Below are 19,928 nucleotides of genomic sequence, written 5' to 3' on the forward strand. Positions count from 1 at the left end.
CTGCTGATGCAAGTGATTCAGGCACAGCCTCTAGAGCATTTGGGCAATTTTATCTCATAATACACAACAGCACAATTTCATTAACTCAGCTTCAAACTTTCTAAGACCAATTTCTCTCATCTTCTACGTCAGATCCAGAGCAGTATTTATTCTCCACAGTACATAACACCATTTCTATGTACACAGCTATCACTACAGCAAGTCTGCTTGCATGTTGCCTTGGAACACCTGAAAATGCTTGCTCATAAAGAGCATGATGGGATTAACAAAAAATAACATAATTCTTTAAGAAACATATCATGGCAATAGAATGGAAAACGACCCAGGTTATGTAAGGAAGAAAAAACAACCCAGACCAATAAAAGTCTTACCTGTGCAAGGTGTGAGATGGCCGGTCATTTTTCTCCAGTTGTCCATAGCAGCTAGTTTTTGCTTCAGGAATGAAGGAGTGTTTCTCCAGCATGGCTGATGCAGCAGTGGCAATAATCCCAAGGCCATCCCGTACCCGAGCTTCTAAACTGTAGTCCCATTCATCATAAGATGCTGAAATGAGACCTGAAGGAAACTCCTTGGGAGTGATCTCTGTGTTCCCACTAACAAGACTGGGAACTATCCAAAAGAAATCATAGCCAGTAAGGCCAAGGGAACGAGCCTCATCCAGTATGTAGACAGCCTCATCCTTGGAACAATACAGTAGAATAACAGATGAATGAATTTTCTTCAGCTGAATTTGGGTCTTAGCATCTCCAAAGGCAGTATCAAGTACAATGACATTCTGCATGTCCCAGCCCACAAAACTATTTTCCACTGTGGTCTTAATGACATGGATGAAGTCTCGATATCCAGGGAAGGTGGTTGTCACCAGAGAAAACACGTGCCAGTCATAATCCTGCATGATCTTCATCAGGACAATGGCTTCTTGCTGGATGGAAGCCCCAAACTGGAAGAATGTGGACGTCACATCCTGAAATACCAAACATAGTGAAAGATTACTACTTTTGCATAAATCTGAAGGGAACATGATCTCTAATTCTTCCACTCTCTTCGGTCCACCATGGCTAACAAACTTTCATTGCCTTCAAATAACTTTCTGTGCCTTACCCTTACCATATTCATATCATTAGTAAGCAACACTGATCATAAGTAACACAGCTAAAAGTAACAAACATATTTACACAGGAAATTTCTGAGTGCTTGATCACTTGAAGACAACAACTCAAGTCGGTACTTACTGAGGGAAGCCACCCACTGTTAAACAACTCATCTCCAGCAGGTAGCTTTAGATTCATCACACTTATTAGGAAAGTGACCCAATAAATCCTTGACAATTTTTAGCTACAATGGAAATGAATTGCAATACACATGCTGTGAATACATATATATATGAATAAGCACCGTACTTCCAAACCAAATGTCTGAGGGATACTTAATTTCCACAGGTTCATTAGACTCAGTGGAAAGCTGTCAAGTTCTGCAGACGTAGATTCCTTGTCCCCAGGCACTGGGGACTGCTGTTTGAGGGTTCAACACTGGTCATGCTCCAGTCAGAACACATGGCCCAGTGCTGCCTGATGTAGAACTAACAGGATGGGACCCCAGGGACCACCAGCAAGCTGCCAGTGTTCTCGTTAAAGGACTTAAATGGAACTAAATTCAACCAACAGCCTCAGTCTGTAACTGTTAGCTGCAGTGCGTGATACAGCTGCGCTCTCAGTTTGATGTAAGATTTGTTTCTAATATTTGTCTTAGACTTTTACAGTATTAATAGCATTTCATCTAATATAAGGGCAGGTGCCTCTTATTTTGACATCATCTATCAGAAATAAGCAACACAATAATCTATTTTGCTGGCACTAAATTACAAACTTTTTAATTGGTTTATTTTTACCAAGTTGCTGTGACGTCTAGATATATTTTTTCAATTTTACATTTTAGGTGTATATACCTAACAGTTATCAGACTATCAAAGCTATGTACACGAAGGTACAAAATTATTTTCATTTGACTTCAATATCTATTGCTGACCAGTAGTGGCAACTTAGAAGCATAACTTTCAGATACAGAAAGAAGGAACTCCTGTTGAAAGAAAAGCTTAGCATTTAAAAATAAGATATTAACCATTCAAGATTTCTGAAACAGCCTGCACAGGAAAGAGACACATGGTGCTTTTAATTTGAAGAGTTTTATGAACGTGGTTGTGAACTGCTATCCTATTTTACACTTATGGGGAACAGAAAGAGACTAATTGGCCTAGGTTTCATGGTAAGGTGGTGGTGTTAAACACAATTAGTGAGAAAAGGGAACTCAACTCTTCAAGTTCTGTACTTCATCTACAGAAATGTGTTCAGAGCAAACTGAGTAGTGTCTATACTTTTTTTAATAGAAGATGAGAAGAATTATTATTTTCCAACTGTTAAGAACCTGACACCGAGATCTTATATATCTTGACTGCAATGAAAGTCTTAACGACTTGTGTTAGAATGTGAAGAGTAATATTGAATATACAAAATACACCCCATTGGTGGTAATGAAATAACCTTTGGTGCCTCCAAGACAGCATTCTGGATGCCCATGGCAGTTAATTGAACCTAAAAAAAAAAAAATTGAACTTAAAAAAAATATTGTAATGTAAAGTCAATCACTTCAACATTTCTTCTTTGGCTCCTATCCTGGTCTTTACTTCTGACTATGCTAAGTAACAGTAAAAATAATTACAACAGTTTATAATAAATGGAATAGACTATTTCTTCCATCAAATCCTTTCACCCTACCCCATTTTTTATATAAGATTATGACTACTAATATAGTGGAATAATTATTTCAAACAATAGATAGACCAGGGTCCTTCATACATCTCAAGGAAATTTACCAATAAGGCACCCAAAGATGAAGTTCTTTGAGGGAAAAAAAAACAATGCACAAGGACATTTCCAAGTGTGACCCTTCTAACTAGTGAATACAGATTTTTAACCTAGAGCAGTCCTTGTCATCTTCCCTGGCCTTGTGCACGACCTGTGTCACCATTACAGGAGGCTGACAACACAAGCAAAGTACTAAAACTAAATCCTTACTTTTTGTAAATAATTTTTTAGAAAAAATAGGTTATGAAAGGAGTTTTGATTAAACAGCTTTTTAAACTTCACACTCATATTGCATTAATCCTTTTCACATCATTGTGAATGTGAGCTTCAGGCAAAATCAGGCAATTGCTATCAATTTGTGATTAGAAAGAGGAAAAAAAAAAAAAAGTAGTCATATGATGAAAACAAATTTCTGACCAAAAAAAGAGATAAAAATATTACAAATAAGATTCTCATCTAAAAAAATTCCATGTAATTCTGCTGAGTTCATGTGATGCTTTTATAGAGCTGAAGATACGACTGTACATGTTCACAATGAATTTGAAACAGATGGATGATTACAAGTAAATTGCAGCTTTAGGATCTTCAACAGATATTTAGATGCTTATCAGGAAAATATTCAAGGATGTATTATCCATTATGTTTAGGGGGAAAATAATAAGCAAAGAAACAGCAAATAAATAAGTTAAAGTATAAGGGATTCAACTACTGTACCTTTAAACATCTACAGATGTTCATTTGAGGGGTTTTAAAGCTTCACATTCTTCCTGAATGAGCATTATTACTCCTTTGCTTTGTAGAGACTTAGTATTCTGAAGTCTACTTTCCTATATTCAAAAGCAAACTGAACTGATGTTTGTAAAACGCAATTTTTTCAGTTATTTTCATTTAGCTGTCACTTTGTCATCTATCAAGACATTCATCTAAGTCATTGTTGAAGTAGGAACACAGTGATAAAGCCAGAGGTGCTTTAAATGAACATCAGAAATAAGTTGCCCCATCTATTGAGATTGTTGGACTGGGGATGCAATGAAACTGTACCATGTGATACACCAGAATGAATTAAATTGCTTCTTCTTTAGCATTATTCTGGAATTTTGTATACAATTCTGTACAGGAGAAGGGCTCTTCAGCATTTCCATGCTTGCACACAGAGCAACCCTCTCTGCGTGCTGTCATTCCATAAATTAATATATTAGAGTAACTTGCGTTTTAATTAGTGTACTGAGTCTATAAATCTGTCACTGTTGTCTGAACTGCACACTGCACTTTCCCAATTCCAACAAATTACAGGAATATTTCTCTTGAAACCTCATCCTCCGCTGTTTTCATGACATCTTAGTTTCCCAGCTCCAGCTTTTCCATGAGATCAGCAGAGCATATTCACAGCTGCTGTAACAGCTGAAGCAAGCCCTGACAATAGTTTTTGCCTACTAGGGAAAAAGCTACAATAGTTGGCTAAAGAAAGAAGCATTTATTATCTAATGGAGTATACCTTTTGTTAAATGAAAAATAAATGCTAAACCAGAACAAAACAGGGGTCAGCATAAGACCAAATCGATTTTCCACTTGGCAGACTTGTCAAGGGAAGTTGTTTCACTGGTAAGACAGTATTATGACAGGAAACAAAAAACAATATGAAATATAGTTTAAAAAGCAATCCAAAGGATGATTTTATTCAGCTAGAAACAAGATTATTATGACAGGACTACAAGTAGGACTTTAAAGTTATCTTAATTACTTCATTCTTACTCACTCTGCAGCTTCCATAGAGATCCAGAAAACAAATATTTTTCTCCTATTTTATACCACTGTACCTTAGATATTCCATTTTGGTAACAGATTTAAGGCATGTGGTGCTAGGTCTACATACACAGTGCAAGCTGTTTCCTGTTTAATGAACTGTAGTAGCTATTTGGAAATTTTATGAAGACTGAAAAAAATAAAAGCCAGAAATCAGTCATGAACTTAAGCTGAATAATTTAGTATCATATCAAAAATACACAGAAGGAAATTATTTGTACCAATCTGAAATATAGATAAATAATGTATATTGAAGTGTGTTACTTTGGTACCATTTTTCTTGCATTACTTAAACTGATGTAATGATCCTCAGGTAAATGTGAAGTGAACCATGTTTATCTGTCAGGAATATCTAGGTATTAGCCATGCAGCCTTCCATTGTGGTACCACACTGACCCATGCAAAGCTTTCAGTAAATGCAAACACTAGAGGGGAACAAAAAGGAAAACATTTCCTCCCAAGATACCCTGCACATTTCTGAATTCTTAGGCTATTTAATTTCTGTCTCTATTCATTAACAAAATATAACATACAATTCCCAACACAAAAATCTTGCTGAGGCACCCAAAGAGAAAACTCCCCCATTATCAGCATGGGAGCAATTTGGGGGAAATGATACAAAAGCAAAGCAGAGCAACATGAGAGGGTGGAAATAATTTACTAATTATTACAAAGAGCAGAGAAGACTTGCTTCCCAAGAGTGTGTCACCTCTCTAGTTTCACACTTAGAAAAACATGCATGAGTCCTGGCCTTCAGGTATCTCTGCTAATACCAACCTCTCCTTTGGGACCTGCACTCCTGCCCTCCCAGGTGGGCTCTGGAGCTGCCCAGGCCCCAGGCATTGCCCACCAACCACCATCACCCTGCTTGGGATCCCCCCAGCTGCTATCACCTTGAGTCAAGTTCAGCTGCAGCCAGGCCCATGTCCAGCTCCAGCAGATATTGACTTGCTCCTTGCACTCGACCTGGAGCCTAACTTGTCACCCTGTCCTTCTCCAGCAACACCTGGACCACCTGTGCCAGCCTTCCCAAGGCATGGGCTAAGCTGCTGGGAGGGAGGGGACAATGGGGCAGGGGCTCTGTGGAGTCCTCTAAACCCCATAAACAGAGCTTATGTTCTCCAAATGTGTCCACGTAAACCTGGGAATGCATTCTACCGTTTTGCACTGAGAAGATTTAGGCCTTGCAGAGCCTAAAAGAGGATAGAAAATTTCTTACTCTGTAATTTAACTGGTGCAAATGCAGAGCCACAAAATGTATAAAGGTCACCAAAAGGGAAAAACCAAGGCCTTACTTTTTATTTTTAATATTTGCTCTGGGAGAGGAACACTTACATTAGAAAAGGGCAGTAGCAAGCAAGGGAGTGCACTATGGCTTTCCAACATCTGACATGTCCCCTTTTATTATTTCAAGGAATAAATATCACAGAGATGTGATTTTGAAAGGTTAGCACCAGTTTAATCAAGCGTGTCCTTTCTCATTTCCAGAGGGAGCCTGCAGGGGTTCATTTTGCAGAGGCTTCTGTATTTTAAGGTCATGGTTTTATCATAAGAATTTTGCTAGATAACAGACAGTGTTGGGGGGGTTGTGTTGTTTGTTTGTTTGTTTGTTTTCCTTTAATATATCCATTTAATTTCTTACTACTTGTTTGGCTTCTCTGGGCCAGCTTCAAAAGTTGAATTTTATCACTATTTTTTCAATACTGGAATAACAAATAAACACAAAGGAATGAGAACCAGGTTTCTACAGGTCATCACATAGTCGACCCGGTTTTGGTCCTTTCCATCCTTTGAATAATACAGTGTCATGCCTAATGAACTAAAGTAACTTAACCTGTCATCACTGTGAAACAACATAACTTCATTATGGAAGACAACCGGTTTAGCACAGAGCTCATGAACCATTCCCTGGGCTGGAGTGCACCATCTGGGTTTCATTCCTGGATGGTTCAAACATTGGAAATTCTGGTGTCTCAGTCTGAGTTTCTGTTCAAGCAGAACAGGCACATGAAAAATCCTTTCAAAGGCTGAAATAAACAAGCCTGGGCCCAAATTTGATAGAATCCTGGAAAGATTAATGCAAACCAACAGGGATTTTTGTGTGGTGATTTGGTGAAAGGTTTATTCACAAGATGCCTCCTTTCTAGATAAATTTCACCTTCCACTGTTACAGAAATGTCTTACACTATTAATATTTCAACAAAAAAAGGGGAAAATTGTGATTCTACACAAAGGCAGCATAGAGCTGGCTGTACCATAGCTATTTGGATGAGTAACAGCTGTTGTAGAGCTTTTGGGATGAAAAAGAAGCTCAACATGTAAGAATTAGAGAATTGATCCCTAAAAGATAAAGAAAAATGAAGAGTCTTTTCAGACAAATGATATATGCTTTGTACATTCACATATTTCTTGGTTATAAATCAGTAAGTCTTTAACCAGTAGAGGATCAGGTGATGCTGTATGTCAGTGTATAGCATTAAGATCATCATGAAGTAGTTTTTTCTTTATGAAGATGAGATTTGTACAAAACTTTCTCATTTCCTCTAAATATTTCATTATTAAAACAAATATTGAAAAATGTGTGACTTTGCAGATCAATTAGTTAGCATGAAGGACAGATTTTACACCATAGGTTACAACTGAGTATTAATTCTCTTGTGCCTCTTTGCCGTGACTGCAGATATTTTCTCATTTTTAAATTGAGGTGTCTGATTTTCTCATTATTTGTTAAGAACAGTGCCCTTCTGCTTTATTAATGTAATTAGGCAGCACTAAACTAGTGGAAGAGTTTCTTAACGAGCCCAAAAAGTCCTAATTTTCCATGGGAAAATGACCGCATTAGCCATCCAACACATCTTTCACCTCAAGAAACAACAGTAGTTCACATGGAGATCTCTTTGAGATGGTCCTTTCATTGAAAACTCTTCAAACAGTTGTCATGAATTACTGGAGAACCACCAGTAAAGTTAATGACTTTTCAAAGACATTGTTATGAAGATACTCCAATAATACTACATGGAATTTCTCACCTTCCTCAAGTTTCACTCTGTGACTACAGAGAATGATCTATCAAATCAACTAGTTCATTTACTTTGAACAACACCTGCTCCCATAAGGCCATCAAAGATGAGCTTCTCTTGATTCATAGGCATTTTGGGAATCTTTAATGAGCATAAAAATCAAAGCATTTAGTTTACAGTGAGTTATACTATTTCTTGGAGCAGACAGCTAGATCAATTTACAAATCTGGAAAACAATCCTGCTGTTAACAACCATGCTTACTGAAAACAACCTTGTATACAGGGTTTCACTGTCTGGTTTCAAAATGAGTCCTTGATGGTCAGGTTTCACTACAGGCAGGTGGATCTCTGACACAAAGGAAGATTTCAAGATTTCCAAGGAAGTAAAAAGTTGGAAACAAATGAAAAAACATTGTTTTATCTTCCTCTTTCAATAAAAAGTGAAGAACACTAATCTGTATTAATATATATATACTAGTAAGTAAAATTTCATTCTAATAGTTTAGTCTTACATATTTTACTGTCCCAAAAGGTTCTGTCATTAGTCTTAACAAAACACAATGGTCACATTTTGTCTGGTTAACAGTTTTTCACAGCACGAGCCTAATTAATTTTTTTTCTTACAATGTCAGACTCCCAAGCAGCCATAAATTGCAGCATGTACACAAATTACTGTGCCATCCACTGAATACACTATAATCCCATTTACTTGACGTATTTTGGGCAACTTGTTAAATTAAAATACGTAGTTTTGGTAATATTCTTTCCAGTTTAATGATAATATGTTAGCTAAGAAAAATTGCATGTGTTTATATTACTATTGTTGAGGAATTAAAAAACCTAAGTTGTTTGAATAGGTTATGGAAATGCTCAAGAATCAATGCTATACAATAGTTCATCCCTGGGATAAATATTCATTTCAGCTGTTTGGTATCTAACAAACTAACAATTCCATTTAATTATAAAATGACATCACAGAGTAATTTAGATATGTACTGCACACCCCCAAGCTGTAGGAAAATTAGTTCAGAACAGCAATTTAGAGTGGCTAAGGACAACCATGGCTCTTTGTTCAATTTTTCTCTCTTACGTAGAACAAATATTGTACAAGAAAATCCTGCAATCACAAACTGCTCCCAGCTTATGCAGCATTGAATTCTGAAAAAGGATGTTCATACAGTTTTTTACCATTAGGAGCTTTAAAACCTACACCATCCACTCTTTACTAATCCTGCACACAGAAGCAAAACTTTACTTAAAAGCAGTAACATTTAAATATGCTACAGCCAAGACTCCAGCATTAAATCTAGAATCAGTAACAATTTATTATTTAATGGCAACTGAATCAAGCCAAATAACCTGATTATAGTGTGTATTTCAAGAGTGCATAAATGTCATATACTATATAGAAAGGTATGTGCACAATTAAATACCAATAAATGTGCCTTAAGACATAACCTCCTTATCTGAAAACATTTGGTCTCAATTGAATGCTAAGATACTTCTCACCTGTGCTGGGATAAGAAAACATTAACTAAGAAATTTCCATAAGTCTACACTTAACAAGAATGAAGGCAACAAACAACCTCCTCCACCACCCCCTTTCACCAAATGGCAAGTATAAAATACTAAGCAAATGAAAGAAATGCAAAGCCTTGTGCTCTGTGTGCCTGTAACTGTGTGTTTTTCCTTTCTGAGCCAGGACTCCCGGACTAGCCACCTGTGTGTGCCTAGTGTAATGCAGCAGCACTGGGCAAGACACTGGCAGGGAAGACAACTGGACAGGCAGATGGGAAGGACATCCTTCAAGAGGAAGGTTAACAGAGTTCAAGGAGCCATTCAGAGAAGCTTTCCATGGCAACAGAGATTTGTGGAATGTATTCAAATGGCAGAGGAATATGATAAGACAAGATATTCAAGATTCTTGATGTTTTCAGGAAAACATACACATTTTGGTTCCCCAGGCAGTTTGGCTGCTAAACAAAGAGATGCAAACCTGACTGACCTGCCTGTGGAAGACAGTCACAAAAACATTGTAAGCTATCCAAAGCCCACATGTTGCCTTTGAATCCTTCTAGAAGGAATTGTTTCAAAATACTCAGATCCTTTTTTTATAATCAGCAGATCTGAAGAAGACAGGGTACTCCAAGGAAAAATCATTTATAATTATCCTCTTCAGGATAACTGCCCTCTTCAAGATTCTCCTTTTTAGGCACCATCTTTTAGGCCTCTGGGTGAAGCTACAGCTGCTATTCTGTTAGGCTAACTGAAGTTACATGCTTTCTCAAAGTGAATAACCAGCTCATTGATCTAGCAATGAACATCCTTTTCTATTGCACATTTAACTGCAGCAGGTCAGAAGCAAATTCAGTTACCCAATTTCTGATATGTACAATCTTTATCAGGACTTACACATCACCCTAGTTCAGAGCGTGACTAAGTGTGTATCTTAGAATGAATCCTACTGATAAAAGCATAGCCCAAAATGCTCCAACAGCGGATGATGTTTCACCAGTATTCATTGCAGAGCCTTTGAATAATCACAGCTGAAATCACAAAATACATCTTTTGTTAAAGTAGTTGCAAAGTTTCCAGTACTGAGAGCAACTGTATCCATACTCGAAGGAACATAAGAGCAACGTGGAATTCAGCTGCAGGCAGATACAACAGTTTTGCAGTATCAGTGTGCTAAGTAGATAAGGACACGAGCATTTAATGTTGCGTTCTGTGATGGGTGGTAAAGTAATACAGCAGACATATGCAGACAAACTACTGTTGCACCCACTTTTTCTGACTCTACCCACACTGTTGCACACTTCTGACTTAAATCTACATTTTCTTTCTGGCATTCTATTAAAGGACTTATTTAGTTGCAAGAATATCACATATCAAGAGATTTCCCAAGCATTATTCCCATGAGCAAATAATATTGCAGGCAGAAAAGCCTTACCAATATATATACAAATTACTTAGATTTTGGGAGGCAGTAAAATGCTTTCTTTTATGAAAAAGCTTAGTTTAAGTTACCATCCCTTAGTTAAGTAGAGGCAAAATATCTTCAAGCATGGTTCTGATTTACAGTAAATATCAGAGGGAAAACATAACTTCAAGAAAGGAAAAGTTCAAAATGCTAAATTTAGGTTCTTACAAGGCATATTAATTCTTTCTAGAAATTATTACAGATTTGAAAGTCATACTAGATACAATCAATACTCCATTGTTATAGCAAACTGAGTATCTCATTTCCAGCTGTAAAAAAATCATGTTTGTACAACATTCAGTACAGTGTGAAGAGGACTGAAGCTTCCTTAACCCACACAATATCTTTACATTTTTAATAGATGGAAGTAATAACCCTTGTACAGAATACAAATAACTAACAAAACATATGGATTGATGTTACTAATGCCAGAATTTTTTATTAGTCTTATTTGACAACACTATGCATATAGCTGTTTCCTAGATAGGTACAATATATATCAATGACTTGTATAGAGTCCTGTGAAAATTTCAAAATTAACCAGAGTTTTTCTAAGCAAGGGAGGAAACATGAAAGATTTTTAACTAAGCTCAGTATAGAGTAAAACAATTAGTAGATTTCTTCAATATCCGCTATGCAACTAAATTGTAAGTACCTTCATATCTAAATTCAAGAGGAGTTCAGACTGTTTAAGAGCCTCCAAGGTGGGTATGCTCAAACAGAACAGAGCATCTGCACAGATGTGAGAGTTCAGCCATGCACATTGTGCTTGTGCTACTTTGTGTCCTCAGAAGAGTCTGAGTACTCAGTTAACTGAAATAGATTGTCTACCAATACAAAGTGAGAGTACCTGCTCATGATCACTAATGGAACTGTGCATCAAAGGGATTTAGATGCCAAATCTTTGGGTTCCTTTGAAAAAATGCATTTGTGTAGGACAGCTAACAGAAACACCCATTTGTACAAGTTGTTCAATGCCTTTAGTTCCACACATAAAAAATGAGTACTCATTACATTTCAGGAACCTTAAGTAAGGAAGCTCGTTAAGAAAGTTGCAATTGCAGTTTAGATTTCAGGGTAATATACACAAGGGATTGTGCTTTGCCTTAAATTAGTGTATCTTGATTTGTCTCCATTTGTGTCCCTTAGTGCCATACTCTAGAATAACAAATTTAAGTTTACGGAATACAAGATTGCTCTTCTTTTGCATGTTCTTTAGAAATAACCCATGGACCTTCTGGTGTCCAAAACCTAGTCTGAAAAATATTGAGACCTGAAAGCAGCATCTTAACCATTAAACATCTTATTAAAATAAGTGTTTTAGGACCAATCCTCGAGCCTAATATGGCTTACTGTGACATGGTTTATTATGAAAAAGGAAAAGAAAAAGCCATGACCTGAATCCCTGCAATATACGCCACAAAAACTCCTGGAATGTAGGTGAAATGTAGAAGAACAGAGGAAGATTTCACTGCACAGTTCTCACTAGGTAGTTCTGGCACTCCTTCCCATGAATCATAATTCTTTATATAAAAGCAATGCAACTTCGAGTTCACCAGATGATGATATTTTATGTTATGTTAACAGATAATTAAAAGATGAATAATGAAGCTGAAACAAATCTCTCCCTTTTGTACAAGTAAGATGGATCTGTGGAGCAAGCAGGGATTATCCTGTGTTCATGAGCAGATAGCTCATTTTAGCGGAAAGGGGCTGATTTTTCAAATCCCTGCTAAATTAAGCAGCCTTCATGCACAGTGTGTGTTGAAAACTGGGGAAAAAAAAGAAAGAAAAATGTGATGTAAAAACTGTGCCAAATCTCTCAATGTGCTCCAGTCCACACAAAGTGGAATGTCTTGCAACACATGAGTCTCTTCAGGAGATGCATACCTGACTTGATGGAAGTTCAGATGAGATTTATGATCCTTCTCAGTGGACAGACGTTTCTTGCTACTAATGCAACAACCTGTCAGCTCATTAGAAATCTCAGAGAAGTAAGCATAGGGTCATGTAAAGGAAAGCTCTATTCTGATTCTCCCTGATTTCTGGGGGAGCAAACCTGGTTGCTGGAGATCAGGCAAGAACAGGTACTAAGAACAGAAGTAACACAATATGACAAGTGACTGGACACAAATCACAAACAGGTGAGGAATGCTATATACAAAAGCCCATTTTCTTAAAGTTAATTATCTGTATCATTAAAAAAATACTAAGAATGATGTGATTTAAAATAAAATCTGTGAGGTCCAGTAAATGTTTAACTCATTAAATTACAGCAGTAATTACCATAATTCTTCGTAATGTATCTTAGGAGCAATATTCTACCTGTTTCTTTAGGCTGTTTGCACTATGACTGTATCATAAAAAGGCATTTTCACAAAAGCTGCAGTTCAACAGCTACCAATTTTCAAAGATATCACAGGTTTCCTTTGTAATAAGGAGTACAGCCTTCAAATACACAAGTATAATGCATTTCCTTGTACATCTTCCCTCCTGGAAGATTTCTTATCTCCAGAGATACACAGAATAATTTAGCACAAATCATTTTATGTCCACACCTCATGAAATGTCTTTAAATCACCCATACATAGTTTATAATCTTTTTCAAGTGACCATAAGCCTGGAACAAAGGTGGTTTTACTATCACATATGGATGATAATGTGTTGCTGCACATATTCATAATATAGGATAAAACTGCTCATTTGATCTTGGTGTATCAGATGATAACACATCATAGATATGTGAATAAAAATGAAAGCTGAAAAAATTCTAACTTCTGTTCTAGTCTTATAAAAAATTCAAACCTGTAAAATACACTATGTATAGAATGGTGTACACTGGAAGAGCTCTGCACACTTCAGGAAACTAAGAAGCACATCTTCCATTGACTTTTCTTCTGCCCAACAAATCTTATAAAGAAGTTGAATTCATTATTATACAGTCACTCCATAGAAGCAAGACACTAACATTTTCTTGCTTCCTATGAAAATATCAAACACTTTGTGGTAATGATTTAAAATATTTCATCCAGCTTTTCTATAAAAATTAGCTGTCCTTACAACTTCACATAAACACCCAAGAAAGAACTGGTTTATAAGAGTATTCATGAGCAAACTTCAACCATAAGAACAGAATTAAGTATAAAAAAACCAAACATCATTAAAATAATATACAGATGCTCAATGCTATGGCATAAACAAGCATATATGGAAAATTATTGTCTGTTCATAAGGAAGCACTCAAATTTTTATGTGAAAATGAGACTACTAAATCAAAATGAGGTCTCAACTGTTCAATGATACTTGTACATACAATGGTACATTTGAAAATTAAATGGATGCATAAGGGATATTCTCACTAACCCAGTCCTATAAATTGGTATACAATGAACAGAAGAATTAGAGAAGACAATGCTAAAGGTGACTGTACGTTCTTCAGAAAGCAAGCAGAAGAGAAACAAATGGGGCCTGGTTGCTATCACCACTATGTCCAGCCACTTTGTCATCTCTTCACTGTCTTTCAGAGAATCAGGTAAATGCACTGGTGCCATATGAAGCCCACAAGTAGGTACATATTCCTACTTGGGAATGTGAGGTAATTTGTCATGCTATTCAAACATTTTTACAGTTTTTTGACATCTTTCACACAGACCTTTTGTCACCACCACCAACCAGCAGCTGAAGAATGAGTTTCTATGAAAACAGAAGCACCTTTTTTTACTACAAATCTTAGGACAATTTCTTGCCCAATTCAGGAAGATCAGGCCCATACACTTAAGCTTTTCAGGATATCCAGACAGGCTCAAGGTATCTAATGACTAAGAGTTTAGTTAGAAAACATGATTCAGTTGACTTTACATTCATAAAGCAGTTTAATTTATTCCCTTCATCACACAAATAAAAAACTCAGTCTCTTTTTTGATGATCACTTGGTTTTCAGAGCCCTCTCTCTACAAAGAGACTAGTATGTGTTCCCATACTCACCAAAAGTTTAATGTGTATTTTTTGAAAGGGTCTGTTGATGAATTTCTATGTACTGATGCCCCATAAGAAACTAGGGGGGCGGGTAGCCATGGGGATGAATGGGTGATAAATCTAAATCATTACACATAAGCCATGATTTTAAAATAACTGCTGTGGGAAGGTGTAGCAGTCAGACCATTGCCAATTTATAGCTGACTGTAGGACATTTGGCTTGAATGGAGCTTTTGACAAATTACACTAGTCTTTATGTTATTCTTTTAACTACCTTTTCTTTCTTGGCAAGGTGATTCAACCACTACACCTTCAGAACATGCTTCTAACCAAATCTTGGGAGAGCTCACAGCCGCAAGGCCTTCTCATTAATATATTTTGCCATTGCTCAAGTTCTGTGCACCAAGATCTACAAAATGAGAAACCTCGTAAGTCATGAGAACAGATAGCTTGGTGGATTATGCTCAGATTTTTCAGGCAAATGAATGAAAACCAGTATTAAAGCCAGCTGTGTTTAAAATTATTATACCAATGTGTCCCATCTCCCCTTTTCATTGACGACTGATTTGTTATCTCCCATTGGCAGATGACACCCCTGTGGTGCAGCTGGAAGAAAGATTCACATGAATACTTCTTGGTTACTGCAGTGCAAAATGAAGTCAGGTTGTCTTGAACATGCTCTTGTGTCTCATTCATCCTAAAAATGGCCAGCTCTGCTCTAAAGACGATGAAGGCTATGAAGTGATTTTTTGTTGTTGCCAGAGCACTAACCTCAAAGGAAAGGATGATATTGAATCCTTCAGGGACTGGAGCAAGGTATGCAGACTGAAGTGAAATAGTTTATTTCTGCAGTTATTATCTGATCATAGACTTACTCACCTATCATTGAATTATATAAAACTGACTATGCCTCTAAAGTTTAGGTTAGATTCAGAGCTTGTATTGACATAAAAAATCACTAGTTATTAGAATCTCACTGATATTTGTAATCATATAGATTACTAACTGCAAAGTAAAAATTGTATCAAATTTCAATTAAAAAAATCAGATCAGGCAGACTGTCTCAAAAATCACACCTGCCTATTTAAACTCATTCAGGATTTCTGTCAGCTGTAGTGTCAAGGGCCTTTTTTCATATATTAAACAAACACTAACACTTTAAGTAAGCTTTGCATTTTTTAATGTGTTTCCTCTCCAACACGGGCCACAAACTCTCTTCATATCCCAGTTCCCTTTCCAACATCCTGCTGTACTACAAGTTTCTTTCCAGATTACACCTCAAACTTGCCAAGCCCATTTAAAGTTAATGAAGGTGGACTGGATGAATTTTTCTTCAGGCTACAATTCTTCCACAGTGCTTGCATCCCTGTATCTCATGTCAGTAATGCTCTATGTACTGACAGAAAGTTAATTTAGCTTTACTACACTTCCACATAGGCAGATTAATGAAATATTACAGAAAGGAGCAGCAAATTTCTTAACACATCATGCAGATCAAGCATACAAATACTCAGATAAGGATGCTCTTTCCTTCAGTGCTAGTAAGAAACTATAAGGACTTCATCCAATTCCATAGTAAGATTTCTAGCATTTTTGCATAATTGCAGTCCTAAAACAGTAAAGGCCTGATCCAAAAATTTCAAACAGCTGGTCAATATCCATGGCTGCAGAACCTGCACTTCTAATAAAAATAAAGCAAATATCCATCCACCTTATCTGTTACAAATTATGCAAGTTTTTCCCATAACATTTTAACCTAAGTGATTTTTTATTTCTGCATCCATGAGGGATCCCAGCAGAATAATTATCACATTAGGAGTATGCATGTCCAAAATACAGAGGGCTTTTTCTTATAATCAGTATAGCACATCCATCACTACTAACAATCTCAAAGGTGTTTAACTATTCAAACTTGTTTCAAGAAAAAATAATCCAGAAGACCAGATAGTGTCATCAGAAGGTGGTGAAGGTGGCAGTGGGAACTTCTGGAGTTTGATGACATAGAACTGGCATATGTTGAAAACAACTTTAAAGCAAAACCCCAACACTTTCTAAGGTTTCTTGAACAGGAAATATATCATTTATTGAATTAAACTACCACCAAACTTTTGTTTGTTTTTTCAAATGCAAGAACTTGCAGACTGGTATATATCAACAATAAGCAGAAAATAAACCCACCACTTTTTTTTCATCTGTACAGATCTGGTATGCCCTGGTTTTCATACATGGTAAATTTCAGATTAGACATATCTGACATTCCAAGTTTCGAACCTGGCAAAACCCAAGTAGCTGGTTGAAACCCACAAATAGAAAACATTTTCTTTTGCTAAAGAAAAGCAATTGTCTCTTTGTAACAAAAAGGGTGCAAACCTCTTCCACAAGCCTTCAAAGAAGGTGGATCCTTAATTTCCAGATCTGTGAAAGACTCCTTTAGAAATCTCCTTGTGTGATGCTTTCTGGGGTGTAGAACCTTGTTGTTTTGTGGAAGGCATTTGCTTCTGTCATTAAAAGGTTATGATAGAATTAACTTTTGGGCTTTTCACAAACAATGAAAGGAAAATTAAATTCCTCTTCTTTAAATGAGTTGTTTTAATTAGAATTGGAAGACAGACATAGCTCCCAAGCCACCCATAATGCATGGATCCTTATTTCAGACAAACAAAAATGTCATTTGCAAGAAAAGCCTATTTGTGGGTGTTGAACCCCATGTGTGCCGAGCCATAATGATGATTTCTCGAGTGCTCACAGCTAATTTACATGCTTTCCATAAACACAGCATTATAGCATTTGAATGATTCCTAAACATGGAGGAGTTTATCCCAACACATCTGACTGTAATTATCGTGCTGAAGGAAAGCAAAGAGACAAGAGTAATCATATCTTACAAAAGTAATTCCTGGAAAAATAGTGTATAAAACTTGCCTATTTTTGTCCTCACTTCAAAAGCCATTTCAAATTTTTGCTACTAAATGCATTTTTAAAACCTCTACTGGTTGTAATAAGTCTTTGTTTCAAGTTTAAAACCATTTGAATTTTTGAGTGAAGCTCATTGCATAGGGAAAGGTCTTAAGCACATCCACCTTAACAATCAGCCTGAACCACTCTCCGCATCATGATGTCACTTCTGCAATCAATTTTGTTTGACCAAAAAATAGCACATTCTAAGTTCTCTGTTTCACATAGGTTAAGATAAAATACCTGAATGGAATCTCTATCTTTTTAGCAAACAGGAAACCTTCCACTTCAGATTAGAAGAGCAGCACTGATTAGATGGCAATGATTATAAGGTGGTTCAGCCAGAGATGCAGAGCTTGCTGCAGAGGAATTCTCAGATGAGAGTTTCTCATGTATTACCCTCATCTGGATCAGCCTGCTCCTGGGCTTGCCAGGCTGTCTAATGAATCAAGAAAAAGAGAAAGCAAGTTCTCAATTAAAGACAAGAGTTCTGTATCGCCCGACCTACTCTTCACTAACCAAGTATTTAAATCCCAAATGCATGTATCTAAGCTGGACAAGGCAGAGCTTTGACAGAAAGGCAGGTACTAGAGGGAGTACCCTAGTAGCACACTACCCTGCCTCCTCTACCCAACTTACCAACATGGCACATGACCTCTCACATTCAGAGATAATCCAGTCCTGCTCACTACCAGAGTGCTCTGTGCAACATCAGCCTTAGTATATCTCCAGTGAAGAAAATTTAGAGAAAGGCATCCCAAATTTTATGTATTTACTTAATTTAAAATGTTAACCAAAGGAGCCAATTCAGAGAACATCAGCCCAAATTTAATGGATTTCATCTAAAATGTATACCAAATAAATAAAGATATTATTTAGCTCTACTCCTTTCAGTTCACCACTAATACTTGCTACTTTCAATTTATGAAAATAAATGTGTTGATGGATTTAAATCATATACTAAAAAAGTTCACTTCTTTTTTACAGGGACTAAATAGCAAGCAGCTAGGTTTCAACTCCATGTTCTACATAAATTCAAGAAAAAGTTCTCAGCAAATTCAGTGTCAGTCAGATTTGCCACTGGTTTACTACCAAGGAAAATGTATACACTTTTCATGAACCTGCAGTTTAAACATTTATTGTTATCTATTTTATATAGATATTATTCTTTAGTACTAAATAAAAAGTAATAAGAAAGTATTGTTGTAGAACTACTACTATTAATAGAAGCAATCAGTGTGATTTACTTCCTTTGCTATGCACTGAGGTTTCAACTACAGTGCCACTGGATCATCACACCTTCAATTAGGCTGCCCAATAATTCAATATAACCACAGTTCAAGCTGACATGTCAAGTAAAAAAGAAGCACAAGCACTCAATGCTAAAGAAGTCAGCAGAAGTCACCAGATCTGTAGACAGAATGGAAAGGAACTCTTTCTAAGAAAAGCACACAATTCTCTTCTCTCATTGGCATCCACCACATAGGTTATTGCCTTTAGTTGCCTGTTGTTTTCTGCTGTAGTGGAAAAATAAAAATAGGAAAAAAAAAAAACACCTAGATTTCAGAGCTTGCTGGTTGGTTTTGTGTTTGGGGGTTTTTTCTACCCCTCATTGGGGGTTTTTTTGGGTGTCAGTCTCTTTTCCCAAGTAAAAAGTGATAGGATGAGAGGAAACAGCCTCAAGTGGCACCATTGGAGGTTTAGAATGGATATTAGGAAAAATTTCTTTACTGGAAGGGTTATCAAGCACTGGAACAGGCTTCCCAGGGCAGTGCTTGAGTCACCATCCCTAAATGTATTTAAAAGTCATGTAGATGTAGCACTTACCAAGATGGTTTAGTGGCAGAAGTCCAGGTTTATAATTGGACTCTGTGATCTTAAAGGTCTTTTTCAACCTAAATGATTCCGTGAGTCTAGGTATTCTTATATAATTACCCAAGTAAGCAAGCAAATGTTGCCTCTAAGCAAAATACATTTAATAAAGAAAACATGATTTTAAGAATGTACCTGTGTCAGGTGACCAACAAACTCGTCTCTCCATGTAACAATCAAGATTCTTTATATCAGCTTGAAAAATGGAGTGGAAACAGGCACATAGAAACAACTAGGTTGCATATCAAACTTGCATTATGAGCATGCCTGTAGACGTATCTTTATTCAAACCCCTTTGGAGAGTTATTGATTTGTCATGTTTTCACATGTGGGAAAAGGTATTCCATAATACTCTCTCCATTTCTCTCTGATGGTCCCAAATATGGTCCTCAATCCTGGACTTTTCTGATAGCCCAGAGACAAAAGTTGCCTACTTCAAAGCATACATTTTATGTTTATATA

The 19,928-nt window shown here is 36.6% G+C and overlaps 1 protein-coding gene across 1 annotated transcript in view; it reads right to left on the minus strand.

Moving 5' to 3' along the window:
* The window catches only part of GRIN2A (glutamate receptor, ionotropic, N-methyl D-aspartate 2A), a 151,071-nt gene that overhangs the window by 68,337 nt on the left and 62,806 nt on the right, over positions 1 to 19,928 (minus strand). Inside the window, exon 2 of the mRNA XM_010003197.1 lies at positions 372 to 964. Within this exon, the coding sequence (XP_010001499.1) occupies positions 372 to 964 (593 nt within the window). The remainder of the gene's footprint in view (positions 1 to 371; positions 965 to 19,928) is intronic.

This window comes from Chaetura pelagica, unplaced genomic scaffold, assembly GCF_000747805.2.
Source record: "Chaetura pelagica isolate M959 unplaced genomic scaffold, ChaPel_1.0 scaffold138, whole genome shotgun sequence".
NCBI classification, from domain to species: Eukaryota; Metazoa; Chordata; class Aves; order Apodiformes; family Apodidae; genus Chaetura; species Chaetura pelagica.